This window comes from Nicotiana sylvestris, chromosome 10, assembly GCF_000393655.2.
Source record: "Nicotiana sylvestris chromosome 10, ASM39365v2, whole genome shotgun sequence".
Taxonomy (NCBI): domain Eukaryota; kingdom Viridiplantae; phylum Streptophyta; class Magnoliopsida; order Solanales; family Solanaceae; genus Nicotiana; species Nicotiana sylvestris.
In genome coordinates this window covers 4,557,424-4,573,533 of record NC_091066.1, presented here as the reverse complement: position 1 = coordinate 4,573,533, position 16,110 = coordinate 4,557,424, and the positions used below count along the sequence as shown (strand labels likewise).

General features: G+C 40.5%; 1 protein-coding gene across 1 annotated transcript; it reads right to left on the bottom strand.

The window, feature by feature from the left end:
- Window positions 1-238: 238 nt before the first annotated feature.
- Window positions 239-3,715, bottom strand: LOC104213668 (putative pentatricopeptide repeat-containing protein At1g69350, mitochondrial). The gene has a single exon (XM_009763199.2). It carries the CDS (start codon window positions 3,709-3,711, stop codon window positions 1,228-1,230), a length of 2,484 nt encoding a protein of 827 aa, XP_009761501.1. The 5' UTR covers window positions 3,712-3,715; the 3' UTR covers window positions 239-1,227.
- Window positions 3,716-16,110: the final 12,395 nt, after the last annotated feature.

Below are 16,110 nucleotides of genomic sequence, written 5' to 3'. Positions count from 1 at the left end.
GAGCCATACAATGGAAACGATCAAGCTTTATAATTGAGATTTCAGTTCATGGAAAAGATGTCAAAAGTTCAAACATAACTTATTCTAGATATTTTCTACAATTCCCTTTTCACACAAAATTTCTCCTGTCCATCTTAAGGCAGGTAAGATTTTTTCTCCTGTCCTTCATCTTAGGTCCTCATGTAAGTGAAAAACAACGAATTTAACAAAATCTGCCACCTGACACTGAAAGACCTCATAAGCAATATACGAAAAGCTGAATCAAGATTGAAGTTACAAGTACATGAAAAGCCAGTAATATTGGACTCGGGGGACCACCATTGTGATTCTGGATTTTTTATGATGGTAACAGGCATGGTTGTTAAATGCAAATTTATTGAGTTGTGGGTCAAGAACACCTTACAACAGCAGAAATAACAACAATTATGCCTCGATCCCGAACAAGTCAGATCAGCTATATGAATCTTCGTTGTCAATGCTGTTCCATTTAGCTCGTCTAAGTCCAATCAGCAATTAGAGCAGAAGTAGATTTATAAAGCAGCCTTGTTCTGCTACTCTTCTCCGAGAAAACTAACTCCTTGAGTGCTTCATATGGTTTTGGCATTTCCATGGTGCAGGCCAGAAGCTCAAAGACAAGTAGTTCATTGACCAGCCATGAATACTTATCAATTTAAGAGCATAGTCAACACTCAACACATGTCCATGATTGCTTTACATTTGGCTGGAAATTGCTCCAGTAACAGCAGACCTTAAGCAAAGCAGATCACGAGAGCTCTTGATATATCCTTTCAGTTCTTGTCCTCGACTAAGCTTGCACTTGGCCATGATTTTGAGGTACACTGCCAGCTGAATACTCCTTTACATGTCCCCACTTCCCTCACAACGAAAACGAAGAAAGATTTTTCGTCATGCAGCAAATGGGTCTCCAAAGGAATTAGAATTTGGTCCACACTACTTCATGATGAAAAATATTGGTTTCAACTAGGCGTATCACATCTCACATTCACAATCTATGTTGCTCGGACTCTCCGAAAATATTGCCGGTTGTCGGATCCTCCAAAAATAGTGCATTTTTTGGAGGATCCGACACGATTGCGGCATCATTTTGGAGAGTCTACGCAACATAGCTCACAATTGCCAAAGACAAAAGTCTGGGCCAACAGGAAAAATAAAACCATCCAGTGCAAGTAGTGATCATACTCTGAAGGCTCAACAAAGCAACCCACCTCAACCAACACTTTCAAGCGACAAACACGGATCCAGTCCTTCCAGTCTTTGTCCAACAATAAAAGCATGCACTTTGTCTTGAATTTGAACCCAACTGCATCCAGGGTTTTTCTTCACACCCCTCAACTTCATCAATTCTCTGATCCTATCAGCTTCACCCCACCGGCCTGCTTCAGCATACATATTTGAGAGCAGAGCATAGTACCCAGGATGCTCTGGCTGCAGCTCAAGTAAGTGCTCAGCTGCCCAAGAACCCAAGTCCACATTTCCGTGGAGTCGGCATGCTCCAAGGAGTGCAGCCCAAATATTGGCATCTGGTTTATATGGTAGACCAGTAATAAGGTTAATGGCCTCCTCCATAAGCCCCGAACGACCAAGAAGATCAACCATGCAAGCATAGTGCATCTGTGATGGTTCAATGTTATGAGCAAGCATGTCATTAAAGTATTTCTTCCCCCTATCAACTAGTCCTCCGTGACTACATGCTGATAGAACTGCAATATAGGAGACTGAATCGTGTTCAATACCATCCTCTCGCATGGCTTCAAACATATCAATTGCAGTATGTAAATCGCCAAGCATCCCATACCCTAAAATCATAGTATTCCATGATGCTACATCCCTGTTCTCAATCTTGTCAAATATCTTCTGGGAAAGATCAATCCGTCCACATTTGGTATAAAAATCCAAAAGAGAATTTGAAACGAAGAGATGTTCATGAAACAATCTTCTCACTGCAAATGCATGAATTTCCTTTCCTTGTTTAATCGCGGAAATAGTTGCACATGCTGAGAGAACTCCAACAAAGGAAACTGTGTCATGCTTCAACCCTGTCATCACCATTTCAGAGAACAGTACAAGAGACTTGGAGCAATAACTTGTCTGTGAATTACCAACAATGAGTATATTGTAAGATACCTCATCTCTAAGAGACGTGTCAAACACATTTTGGGCCAGATTAAGGCAACCACATTTTGCATACATATCGGTTATAGCATTTGAGACGAAGAGATCAATGACAGACCCGTTCCTTATTGACCTGGCATGTATCTCCTTTCCTGAACGAAGACAACCAATTCGTGCACATGCAGGAAGAACATTTGTCAGCGTGACAGATGTTGGAGTTTCACCACAAGATTGCATTTCCCTAAAAAGTCCTATAGCCTCTAACTCAAGCTTATTTTGAGCAAAATTTGCAACCATTGTATTCCACGACACAACATTTCTAATACCCATTTTGTGGAACACGGCAGATGCTTGAGCTGCACGCCCCAATTTTGCATACATATCAATCAAGGCATTCGCAACAAAGACATCACACTCTAAACCTGTCCTTAGACAAAAACCATGAACTTCTTTTCCCCTACTAAATTCGCCAAGTTCAACCAAGACCGGTAGCAAACTTGAAACTGTAGTCGAATTTACTTTCCAACCTTCATTAATCATAAACCTGAAACTTTCCAATGCATGGTTATTAAACACATTATGAGCAAAAGTACCAATCATTGTATTCCAAGAAACCTCATTCCTTTCAACCATCTCATCAAAAACTCGTCTTGACGACTCAACATTTAAGCACTTCCCGTATGCATCAACAAACGCATTCCCAACAGTCACTTGACAGTCTAAACCTACTTTGATCACATAACAATGAATCTCACTAACAACCATCACATCTTCCAACACTGCACAAACAGGCAATACACTCACAATGCTTACCTCATTGGGCTTAAACTCGGACCACAAGCCCATCTTTCTAAACATCCCAATAGCTTCAAAATAACACCCATTATCCGAAAACACCCGAATAATACTGTTCCACGAAATCAAATCCCTTTCAGGCATTTCTTCAAACACTTTTCGCGCACCCACCAAATCACCAAAATTCCCATAAAACAAAGTCAGCGTATTATTCACAAACACATCATAATCAAAACCAGATTTCACCACCAATCCATGAACTTCCAACCCTTTTTTAACCTCCATAAAATCCGAACAAAGCTTAATCACAAAAGGGAACGTATGATCATCCGACTTTACGCCACTTCTTAACATCCCATTATAAATCTCAAACCCACTATAATCCGCAACACCCATAATCACTTGAGCTCGAATAAGTGTATTGTAAAGAAACGCAGAACGTGAAAAAGGGAGACTTTGATCGAACAGTGTCCGTATGATTCTTGGGTCTGATGAAAAGGCGGCGTAACGGAGAATGAGAGTGGAAGAAATGGAAATGCTGATAGGGAGAAGGCCATGAGTAATGGCGACGGCGTGGGCTTGTTGGGTTTGAAGGAGGGATTTTGTTGTGGAACATAAAGAGAGAAGATCTTGTGGGTTTTTCTGTTGAGTGCATTGTTGTGATTGTGAAATGGGGAATGAAAATTTTGGCGATGATTGAGTAGTGAGAGTTTGTAGAGGTTTTGTTGTGGTGAGAAGAAGATGGGAAGAAGCTATACGAGAAATGCGAGCATGGTTGAACATAGATTTAGTACTGAGGAAAATAGAAGCAGCTCATTCACAGGGTCACAGCCAAAATAAATACGACTGACCAAACTGTGGTATCTAAACAGGCCCTCAAACTTGGCTTAAGTTGGCAATTATGCCCTCTAATTTTGGGTGTGCACAAATAGGCACCTCAACTAGCATAAAATTGAATATGTAAACGCAAATGCTGATGTAGCATTTGTGACATATAAATTTCGAAGTCTAGATGATCATTTTGTAAATTGAAATTTTCAACTGATAAAGTGGAGACAAGTTGAGGTGTCTACTTGTACACACCCGAAATGAAAGAGCATACGTGCCAAACTGGGACTTAGTTTGAGGGCTTATATATGTATTATGCCAATAATTTGTGTAATATTTTATATAAATAAAGTGTGAAATAAGAAAATGTATATTAACAACATAAAGCTACTTCTTGAATTTAATATCATGATCTTTAGAATAGCAATCTCTTTATTATTACTCATTTCATAAAATTCATATTCATAATTCACAAGTGATATTTGATAGTTTATTATACCTTTCTCAGCCCTTGCTAAGATAAGTGTAGTATCGATTTGATATCTTATACTCCCTCCGTTCATTTTTACTTGGCACGTTTTGACTTTTCACGCCCTTTAAGAAATAATAAATGAAGTACATATTTTACCATGATACTCATGTTAAATGATGCATATTTTATTGGATTTGAGAAAATGATTTGAAATGAGTAATAAATATTGTGGGTATAACAGGAAAAAAATTTATCTTCTCTTGATATGCGTAAAGTGACAAGTAAAAATGAAAATCTATTTTTAGTATACATGCCAAATATAAATGAACGGATGTAATATGCTTATATGTGGGTCATCGACTCACATAATATTAACTTAATTTTTTAAGGAAGATCCATCAGATAGCTTGCTACCCGGGCCTATAGGCGTCACCCAGGCAATGCAATACAACCCAGGTGCACCCCTCCAAAGAAAAACGATACAAAGATATTTAAAAGTAATTCACATAATTTGCATCTCGTTTTATATTTTAAGCAAATAATACTTATTATGTTTCAATTTACGTTAACTTATTTCATTTTTAGTTCGTGCCAAAGAGAATAACTTCTTTTCATATTTGAAAATAATTTACTTTTATTCAATGATTTATATCCGTACTATATACGCACAAAATATATATGTATTAATCCTTATTATACTATAAGTTCAAACGTATTCCTTTTTTTTTTCTTAAACTCAAATTCCTCTTATTAATAGCCTGTTTGGCCAAACTTCTTTTTGGCCAAAAGTGTTTTTTTTTTGGGCCAAAAGCACTTTTGGCCAAAACTTGAGGTGCTTGGCCAAACTTTTGGAAGGAAAAAAGTGCTTTTGAGGAGAAGAAGAAACAGAAAAAAAGTAATCCAAAAACACCTTTTTTAGAAGCACTTTTGAGAAAAATACACTTAGAAGCAGTTTTTTAAAACTTGACCAAATACTAATTGCTGCTCAGAAGTACTTTTCAAACTGATTAGCCAAACACAAACTGCTTCTCACCAAAAGTACTTTTGAAAAAAAGCACTTCTCAAAATAAACTGATTTTTACGGCTTGGCCAAACAGGCTATAATAAGGGACAGTTGAGGAGCTTGGGGTCGTCGGGGCATTTTCGGAAGAGTGCAAATATTTTGGCCTAACCTACCTTAATTTTGACACGTTCCCTTACACCGCTCAAACAACGAATATCTACATCTCCAGCTTTGCACATCCTCGCTATTCTTCCTCTAAATTTTCCCAGCTGCTCAACTCCTCTTCAAATTTCCTTTGTCTCTCTTCCTGCATAGCTTATTCGCATTCGTTGTACAGTTACAGGGTAAGTTTTGCTTTCTTATTTCCTGATTTTCGGAATAGCTGTTTGATCATACCCAACTATGCCTTATAAAAAGGACACGCGGACGTTGCAAATATAATTTGAGTATTTAGCCTAGAGTCGAACCCACAAGGAATTAACCTATCAATTACTCTCGTTAAACTTATGAAATTCTACTTAATCAACTCCCCAAACGTTGTGAATAACAATTGAGGATGTTTCTACTAACTAAGACTGACTGTAAGTAAGCAAATAAAGACTAACTATGATTAAGTTGTAAACAATTAAGAGAAGAATCTAAGGTTATGATTTTCCCTATTGATGGAATCCCTTCCGGTTATGTTTCATATAGATTCACCTAATCATCTCTATCAATCATGAGCACTCTTATTACCGTAAATCTCTCCCGAGTAATCACAATAATTTACTAGACGCACTCTCCTAAGATACGCTAGCTAGCTTTGTTTATTACAGCTCACTTTAGATTGCACCCAAGGCTTCGTTATCCCTAATCCCGCCTTTAAACCCTCAGTTATTGATCCCTCATATACTGTGGGAGTGGTGTTGTTCAACTATTACCTAAATATGCATTCTCTCCCGAGTTATGCACACTAAATAGGCACAGCTAATTAAGGATCCTATCAATTAACTACAACAAACACATAGTTTAACAAATAGAGATTAAACTAGGCAAACTATATTAACATGACAAGAAGTTCATCCTTCAATAGGCTCCATCAAAAACTTAGACTAAAATATTTAGCTACTCATACTAGTGTTCATCATAACAATATTCAAATTCATCACAAATCGTAAAATAAAAGGAAGAAAGGAAGAACTCGATGTTGAATTATCCTCCTTGCCTTGAACTAAGCTATGAAAACCTTGATAATCAATCTTTTGGGGGAGCTGGACCATCTGTAGGTTAAGTGGATTTACTCCCGAACTTCCAAGTTTACTCCTGAAATTTAATTTTCCGGAACTGGGCTAGCGCGGTCGTGCTAATGGACGCGCTAGTGACCGCGCATATGCCCTATCATTCTGCCTCGACTATCTGGGCTAGCGCGGTCGCGCTAGTGACCGCGCTAGTCCTGGTCTTCATTTCATCTCTTCTTTTTCTCGTCTTCCCACGTACTCAGCTCCTAGGGGCTTTTCTTGAATTTAGCTCCACTCACAGCTTTAAGTCCTCATACGTGCGACTCACTCCTGCAACGTGTGAAATTCACAATTAGAGCCAATTTATCATCATTTAACTATATTATCACAGTGAAACATAATCAAGTTGGGGCATAAACAATCGCCAAATTATATAAATCTAGCCTATTATCAACACCCCACACTTAAATCATTGCTAGTCCTCGAGCAATCCACCACACTCTATATAGGTTCCTTCACTAAGCATTATTTCCTAACACATCACACAAAGAACAAATCACATAAGTTATGCCTAGTAGTAAACAATCTTTGCCTCAAAAGTCGACTCTCACATGCCGTGCATTATTCATACTTACTCAAATTACTCTACACAGAAGTCAGGACTTGCCTTTCCTTCTTGAATCACATGCCCTCACATCACACAAGAGAGTAGTTCCACATATAACGACTTCAAGAACAATTAGGAACTTAGATAAACAAAATTCGCTCACTCTCAAAAAGGACATTCACATGCCACAAAGATGTACCATAGGCTTGCCCGTAGTGTATTACTCTACTAATCGAGCCTGCTCAGTCTAAGATCAATAGGATTTCACTTGGTTGTAATGTAGGCTAAGAGACGGGTAGGATATATTTAGATATAGTGACTGACCTCCCTAAGCACTTTTAATATAATTACATTAACCTTCAAAACCATACTTATGTCAACCAAATACTCCACCACTTTTTATTTATAACATCCCAATCCATTAGGTGCAGTTGTAACAACCACCACTTATAGATTACTACATTTACTCTCTTTTTTTCTCGTGGTGCTTATTCTTTTACTTTTCCAAATACTGCACCTTTTCTCTATTTCAACGGTTCCACTCAAAAACCAAACCACCACCCCACACTTTTGCTTTTGCATAATTTCAATACCATTCAAGTGCTTATGAGAGGTAAAGGGGTTCAAACAGATGTCCATTCAAACAATTGGGTAAGGTTCGCAATGTGGTTGCCAAAGAAACAGGATTATATGCTTAACGGGGTTGACTACGATGTGCTACTGTTAGGTGGGTTTACTTTATATGTCTGGCTCAACAAAGAAATGCCTATATCACCTTTAAGACTGAATGAAACTACTATTTCGCTTTGCAAACACACGGGGCAAGTTCTAGGCATCAAATGTGAATCATGAAATAAGTATAACTCACACACACATGGCATATGACTCACTCCAGATTGGCTTATCAAGACACTCTCTTATGAGTATTTAAGTCAGTGACAAACATACAATATAAGGCACTTTAGCAAGAATCAACCACTGAGATTAAGCGTTACACTCTAGTGTCTATTGTGTTTAGGTATATTAACGCTAGGGGTTTCTCTTTCGAATTCAACTCGTAGCCCATCAATCCTAACTAAAAACTAAAAAAAATAAACCCTTGTAAAAAAAATAAACTAAACAAAAATTACCTACACTCGAGTGTGTCTAAACCCTTGGAAAAGAACCGTGGCCCAAAGAAAAACCAAGGGGGAGTTACTACACTACCTAAAAAAATCTTTTTGGTCTTTTCTCTAGACTTACTTCTCTCAAGAAAATTGTCTAAAAGATCCGTCATCAGGAAGAGTCTCCATTTTTTTCCGACTTAGTCCCTCAAGAACCCTGCCAAAAGAGATCCGTTGTCGGGACAAGTCACTTACCTACTTTAAAATTACCTAATGAAACTATTACTCAAAACATCAAAACAATCAAAGAGAAACAAAGAAACATCAACCAGTCAACTTGCTACATATACATATATACATTGAAGTATCCCCCACCCCACACTTAAAATGTAGACATGTCCTCATGGCATAAAAAGTTAAAGAACAGTGAGGTAAAGGAACTTCCCTGAAAGATCACTCCTGATCGAAGACGATGTCTGGGTTCACATTGCAAGCACGACCCAGAGCTCTCAGCCAACCTAAGAATTTCTTCTCCAACTTCACCTGCCGGTCAGCCACCGCGTCTACGGGGGCACCCAAATCAGTGACTGAGGTCTGCAACCCAGCCATCTCCTACTCCAAAGAGGTGAAATGGGACACTCGGGCATCTCCAGAAGATGTTGCAGTCCCATATGGTGCTGCAGCTGCTGCACTTTGCTCATGGGCCTGTGGTTCGGCCCCCACGTCCTCCTGCTTGTCCTCCTCGTCCTCCGAGTCATCAGAGCCACTACTATCCTCCCAACCTGCTGCCACCGGCTCCTTACCCGTGGTTACCTTGTCAGCCCGAAACTTGCGGTCTTTTGGCACCAGCCCATCCACCGCCAGATTTTCCGGCACCCGAGCTTGCCTCCAAAGTTTAGTGAACAAATAAGGGAAAAAGAATCCATACCTTTTGACTGGACAGTGGATGAACATCTCCTCATGAATCACTTTGGCCACGTCGAAGTTGTAACCATTGATGAAGCACTAAATCAAGGCCGCTCGGGGGCCATTCACTTCCGTAGTGTTGAGGGACGGGATTAGACAATTGTTGATAATATACAACCAGCACTTCCCTTCAAAGGTTAGTGCCAAGGAGTGAAATTTCTCACCATACTTCATCCAGATCACCTCCTTCCGGGGTACACATATCATTTCCAAGAACATCGCCCACTGCGTGTATGTTCTGCCATACATCTCATAAAAGTCTTCATATGGGTCCACATGAGGGGGAAGCTGGTACATCGTCCATATAGCCTCAACAGAGGCATCCACCGGTTTTCTGTGCACAGTGACTATATCATTGGCATGCTCCTTTACATTAGCGTAAAATTCTCTAACAACCATTACATTGCCCTCGCCTGGCTCGTCAATGAAAGTTTGCAACCCCCGCCTCACCATCTTAGTGTATATGTGAGGGCAGTGTAGCTGAACCGATCTTATGTCAATTTCCCTCTCCGGAATTGGCTTTTTAGAGGCCTTATCCACAAAGCGGTCCTGAGCCTTGGCAGAGACAAATGTATTACTATCAAAGGGGCGGGCAGGGGCTGCCTCGCATGCCCTGGACGAGCCGGCTTGGCTACTAGAAGAGGCACCTGTGGCGCGACATTTCCGAGATAGAGCCATAGTACCTGGAAAATGGGAGAACATTAGCACAGCCCAACATAAACTTGTGACGCAATGTGGTTACTCAGACTTCACACGCATAAGTGGTCACAACTACACAATTACGTTTACAGAGGCATTTACACAAACACTTTGTGGGCATTCTACACTCATACCCCATTTCACACATGTTACAACCTCAACCCACAACAATATTCTCCAAAATCACAAACCAAGTGAAGCAACACCCCACCAATCTCACCACCCATAAACACTACAACATATGTTACCAATTCTACTAATCAAAATAGAGAAAACCAACTACATAAATGCAACACAAGAGACCCACGAAATTCTGAAAAAAAATATAAATAAAAAAAAGGAAAAATGGAACAAGGAACGCATACTTATAGTGATAGAGTGTGGGGAGAAGAGAAGAAAAGTAGAAATGAATGAGGCTTGAGACTTGAGAGACTGAGGAAGGGGAATATTTTGGAGAAGGGGAGAGTTCTTTGAAGAAGAAGGGCGGTTAGGGTTGGGGAGGGTTGTTGAAGATGTTTGTATCGGTGGGGTGAGAATTTGGGATTTAAGACAGGGTTATTAGATGGGGGGGGGGGTAATAGATTGGGGTTTAATTTAGACTAAATAAACATGAGAAGAGAAAAAAAATAAAATAAAAAAATAACACAAAACGCATAGATGTGGGCGGGACTAGCGCGACCGCGCTAGCCCAGGCAGAATACAAACCCATATGCGTGGCCACTAGCGCGATCGCGCTAGTAGCGCGTTCAATAGCGTGGGTGTGCTAATATTTTTGAGCCCAGGCAGAATGCTTGCCCATATGCGCGGCCCATAGCACGGCCTGTAGCGCGGGCGCGCTTCTGGGCACAATTTGTTTTTTATATTTTCCACCTGTTCTTACCACTTTCGATGGCCTTATCACCCGCCCATTGTTACCTGCATTGGTTAGTGCTTCCCGAAACTCACAATTAACTACTACTACTATCGTTGGTTTGCCTCCTAACCAGCACCTTAGTTAATGTCGTGGCACAACAATTACAACAATTCAATGGGTTGCCTCCCATATAGAACCTGATTTAACGTCGCGACACGACGCAGACAAGTGCATTTAAGGCTCGCTCGACCTATGAGGTTCCATTAGGTGGATCTCTAACACTTCCTTTGGTTCCTTCATGCCTACATATAGCTTCAATCTCTGCCCATTGACTCTAAACGTGTGAGAGTCTTTCTCTAAGGCAATATCTACAACCCCTGATGGGAATACTTCAACCACTCAAAACGGTCCAGACCATCGTGACTTAAGCTTACCCGGGAATAGCCTTTATCTCAAATTATAGAGCAGTACATTCCCCGGGTTTGAAATGTCGCTCAATAATATTCTAGTCATGCAACCTCTTCATTCTTTCCTTGTACAACCTTGTGCTCTCAAAAGCAAGATGTCGGAACTCGTCAAGCTCATGCAATTCAGTGATTCTAGTTGTGCCCGCAACCTCAATGTCTAGGTTCAACTGTTTCAGTGCCCACCAAGCTTTATGTTCAAGTTCCACTAGCAAGTGGCAGGCCTTCCCGAACACCAACTTATATGGTGACATACCAATTGGTGTTTTAAAAGAAGTTATATAAGCCCAGAGTTCATCATCTAGCTTTTTCGCCCAATCAATTCTTGTGGCGTTCACTGTCTTGGTCAATACACTCTTTATCTCTCTATTAGATACTTCTACCTATCCACTTGTCTGCAAATGATATGGTGTTGCCACCTTGTGACACACATAATACTTTGTTATCAGCTTCTCAAAGGCTCGATTACAGAAGTGGGTGCCTCCGTCACTGATTATAACTCTCGGTGTCCCAAAACGGGTAAATATGTTCTTCTTTAAAAACCCCACCACTACTCTTGCATCATTAGTGGGAAATGCTGCAGCTTCTACCCATTTGGACACATAATCTACAACAACAAGTATGTACTTATTGCCAAATGAGCTGACGAAGGGTCCCATAAAGTCAACCCCCCAAACATCAAACACTTCCACCTCTTGAATCTGGTTCATGGGCATCTCATGGCGACGAGAAATGTTCCCGGTTCGCTGACATTCATTGCAGCCCTTCACCCATTGGTGCGCATCTTTGAACACTGTTGGCCAAAAGAAACCGGCTCTAGCACTTTCGCAGCTGTCCCGACTCCTCCAAAATGCCCTCCATACACCGATGCATGACATGCCTGCAAAACAGAAGATTGTTCTATCTCCGGGATGCACCTCCGGATCATATTGTCAATACATATTCTAAATAGGTAAGGTTCATCCCAATAATACATACGGCAGTCACGATAAAACGTTTTCTTTTGTACAGAGAAAAGGTCATAGGGAACTATACCGCTGACCTGGTAATTTGCAAAGTTTGCATACCATGGCACTTCCTCAAGACTAGTAGCGAGCAGTTGCTCATCTGGAAAGGTTTCCAGAATATCCTCAACCTCAACTGAGTTTTCAGCTCCCTCAAGTCGTGATAGATGGTCAGCGACTTGGTTCTCTGTGCCCTTACGGTCACAAATTTTGAGGTCAAATTCTTACAGTAGCAGCACCCAAAGAATCAGGCGCGGATTAGACTCCTTCTTCTCAATCAAGTACCTGAGAGCTACATGATCAGTGTATACAATTACCTTAGAGCCAATCAGGTATGATCTGAACTTGTCTAAAGCAAACACCACAGCTAACATCTCCTTTTCAGTCATAGTGTAGTTCAGCTGGGCTCCACTCAACATTCTACTGGCATAATAGATTAGATGAATTAGCTTATCTTTTCGCTGTCCCAGCACTGCCCCCACTGCGTAGTCACTAGCGTCACACATGAGTTTGAAAGGTTGCTCCTAGTCGGGGGCAACAATGATGGGTGCTATGACTAGCCTCTTTTTCAACTCCTCGAATGCTACCCTGCATTCATTAGAGAACAAGAAAGGGTGATCTTTTTCTAACAACTTACAGAGAGGGTTTGCGATTTTTGAGAAGTCTCTTATGAATCTCCGGTAGAAACCGGCATGCCCGGGGACGCTCCTGATTGCCTTGATTGAAGTTGGAGGGGCAGCTTTGCTATCATATCCACTTTAGCACGATCTACCTCGATTCCTTTACTTGATACTCGGTATCCCAAGACTATGCCCTCTTGTACCATGAAATGATACTTCTCCCAATTAAGAACCAGGTTAGTCTCAATACATAGTTTCAGCACACGAGTGAGGCTTCTAAGGCACTCCTCGAATGAGTTTCCCACCACTGAGAAATCATCCATGAATACCTCCATTATATCTTCTACCATGTCAGTGAATATGACCATTATGCACCTTTGAAATGTGGCGGGTGCATTGCATAGGTCAAAGGGTATCCTCCGAAAAGCATAAATGCCATATGGACAAGTGAAGGAGATCTTCTCTCTATCCTCTGGTGTAATAGAGATATGATTGTACCCTGAGTACCCATCTGGAAAATAGAAGTGTGACCTCTCTACCAATCTGTCTAGCATCTGAACAATGAAGGGAAGTGGGAAGTGGTCTTTCCGGGTGGCCAGATTTAACTTTATGTAGTCCATGCAAATTCTCCAGCCCGTGACGGTTCTTGTTGAGATCAGTTCATTGTTATCGTTTTTGATCACCGTCATGTCACCCTTCTTAGGAACACATTGCACCAGGCTAACCTAGCTACTGTCAGAGATTGGGAAAATGATTCTCGCATCTAACCAGTTTATCACTTCTTTCTTCACCACTTCCTTCATGTTGGGGTTCAGCCTTCTTTGGTGTTCCCTGGAAGGTTTGTGTCCTTCTTCCACCAGAATCTTATACATACAGTAGGCGGGGCTGATCCCCTTAATGTCTGCCATGGTCCACCCAATGGCAGTCTTACACTCTTTGAGTACCTGCAAAAGTTGTTGTTCCTGCACATCTAACAAACTAGATAAGATAATAACAGGTAATGTGGAGTCAGGTCCAAGGAACTCATACCTGAGATGGGCGGGCAGTGGCTTCAATTCCAGCTTTGGTGGTTCTTCAATAGATGGCTTGGCTGGAGGAGTTTCTCTATTTTCCAAGTGCAAGTGCTCAAATTCAAGAGTTCTATCCCAGAACCTTCTGCCCTCTAACGCCAACACCCATTTTGCCAGTTCTTCTATACTCACCTCATCTAAATTCATCAAACATGCAGTAAGAGGGTCCTCAATATTCAGTATCTCATCATCAGTTTCCACAATTACATCCACGACATCAATAAGAGAGCAATTGGCGAATTCACTTGGTCGCCTTATAGATTTTTAAACATTGAATGTTATCTCTTTATCGTTCAATCTCATCTTAAGCTACCCAATCTCACAATCAATGAGAGCTCTCCCAGTGGCCAAGAATGGACTTCCCAAAATTATGGGAATTTCTTCATTCACCTTGCAGTCTAAGATCACAAAATCTGCAGGGAACACAAATTTCCCTACCTGAATCAACACATCATCCAGGATACCAGAGGGTCTTTTTACGGTCCTGTCAGCCAGCTGCAACAACATAAAAGTGGGTCTAGCTCTTCCAATCCCCAACCCTTTATAGATAGCTAAGGGCATAAGATTTATGCTAGCCTCTAAATCACAAAGTGCTTTGGCGAAAGCGAAGTTACCAATAGTGCAGGGAATTGTAAAGCTCCCTCGGTCAGATAACTTCTCAGCAATTGGTGTCGACTCCCCCTTTTTCTCTGACCGTGGGGTCAAAAATCGGGTATACGACATTGGAAAGGACAACTCTATTCCCTTTCGAGAATTGGGTTTCAGAATTTGAAGAGTCATCACCTAATGATTATAGTGCATTAGGACACTTTGTTTAGAAGGGTTTGAGTTGGAAAACTAGAGTTCGGGTAAGGGCTAGAAATTTTCTCAATGGGAAGGTGTTAGGCACCCCTCAAGATCCACTAGTGTGGTCCCGGCCATGTTGCAATTGTGACTTTACAAATAAACAATCAAGACTCAAATAAGGACTCGCATATAACATTGCAATAAGGTTGAAAACTTTTGAAAGTATATAGAGAGGGCAGAAATTTAAAAAAAAAAAGAGATTTGAATAATTATACAAGAAAAGATGAAAGCAAATAAAGGGAGGGGGGTCCTAGGTTTATAATTAATATGGATCACTTCAATGAAATATCGAGCAATCACTCCTCGGAAGAGGGGTCGCACGTGATATTAGCGCACTGGTCATCATATCCATATTATACCCTTCCCACCCATTAAGGTATTAAAGCGTGGAATGGTGTCGTTACTTATTGCATGTTACTACCCTCCCCCAATCCTATCAGTCCCGGAGGCATTTAGGACTACTAATCCTAAAAGGGAAGGGATTTGGGGCCTTTGGATAGTTTCAAAGGACAAAATACTAAGGCGTCAATCAAAACACACAATACAATAGAGGGGAGAGCAAATAAGCAAATACGGCTCAAGTAAACCTCCTTAAATCACATAAGCCACGGAGTTTAGCATGTCTTGCATGTACTAGTTTGGTCTTTAAAATTAAAGCGATAAACGAACTGGTTTAACTCATATTTTTAGATAGGAAGTCCGCATTAGGCTTACTCGAATGCAGTCGTCAAAGACTGAACCACTTTAGCTATGTGTTGAACAGAACTAACGATTTCGAAAAGCAAACTGATTATAAAGAGTTATTAGTTTTTCAGAATGAAACGGGTTTCAGGAAAAGTGTGTTCTATTTTGAAGAGGTCTAAAAGAAATGAAAGGAACTTCAAAAGGTATGCAGACTAGTAAAAGAGATTTCACGAACTTATCAGAAAAAGAGAGTTTCAGAAAATGCCAGTTTGTTTAGGAAATGTTTGTTAAATTACGAGGCTCAGAAAATCGCAGAAGACTGTCAGTTTTACCAAAAGTATTTATTAATTAAACGGTTAGTGCTGTCTTGCACAAGAATGAGATAGTTCAAATTCGAAATTCCTATAGGCATGCTTTCTATATATCAACTGATTTTAACACTTTTTTTTAAAACAGGAGTCTTACAAACATGGTGTCTATATACAACCTTGTTGTTAAACCTATAGTTTGCCTAATGGTATCATTATGCGCAGAAAATATAAACCCTTATGAGCAAGGTATCTATATACGTAGTTGTAGAAAGTTTAGAAGTTAATCCCTATAGACATGCTTTCTACATGTAGAGTAACATAGACCAAAAATTAAATCCTATAGGCATGATCTCTACCCTTTGTGCATAAAGTAACCCCCTCCCTCTTCACTAAATCCCCATGAGTTTATACAAATTATTACAGGCCAATAAAAAA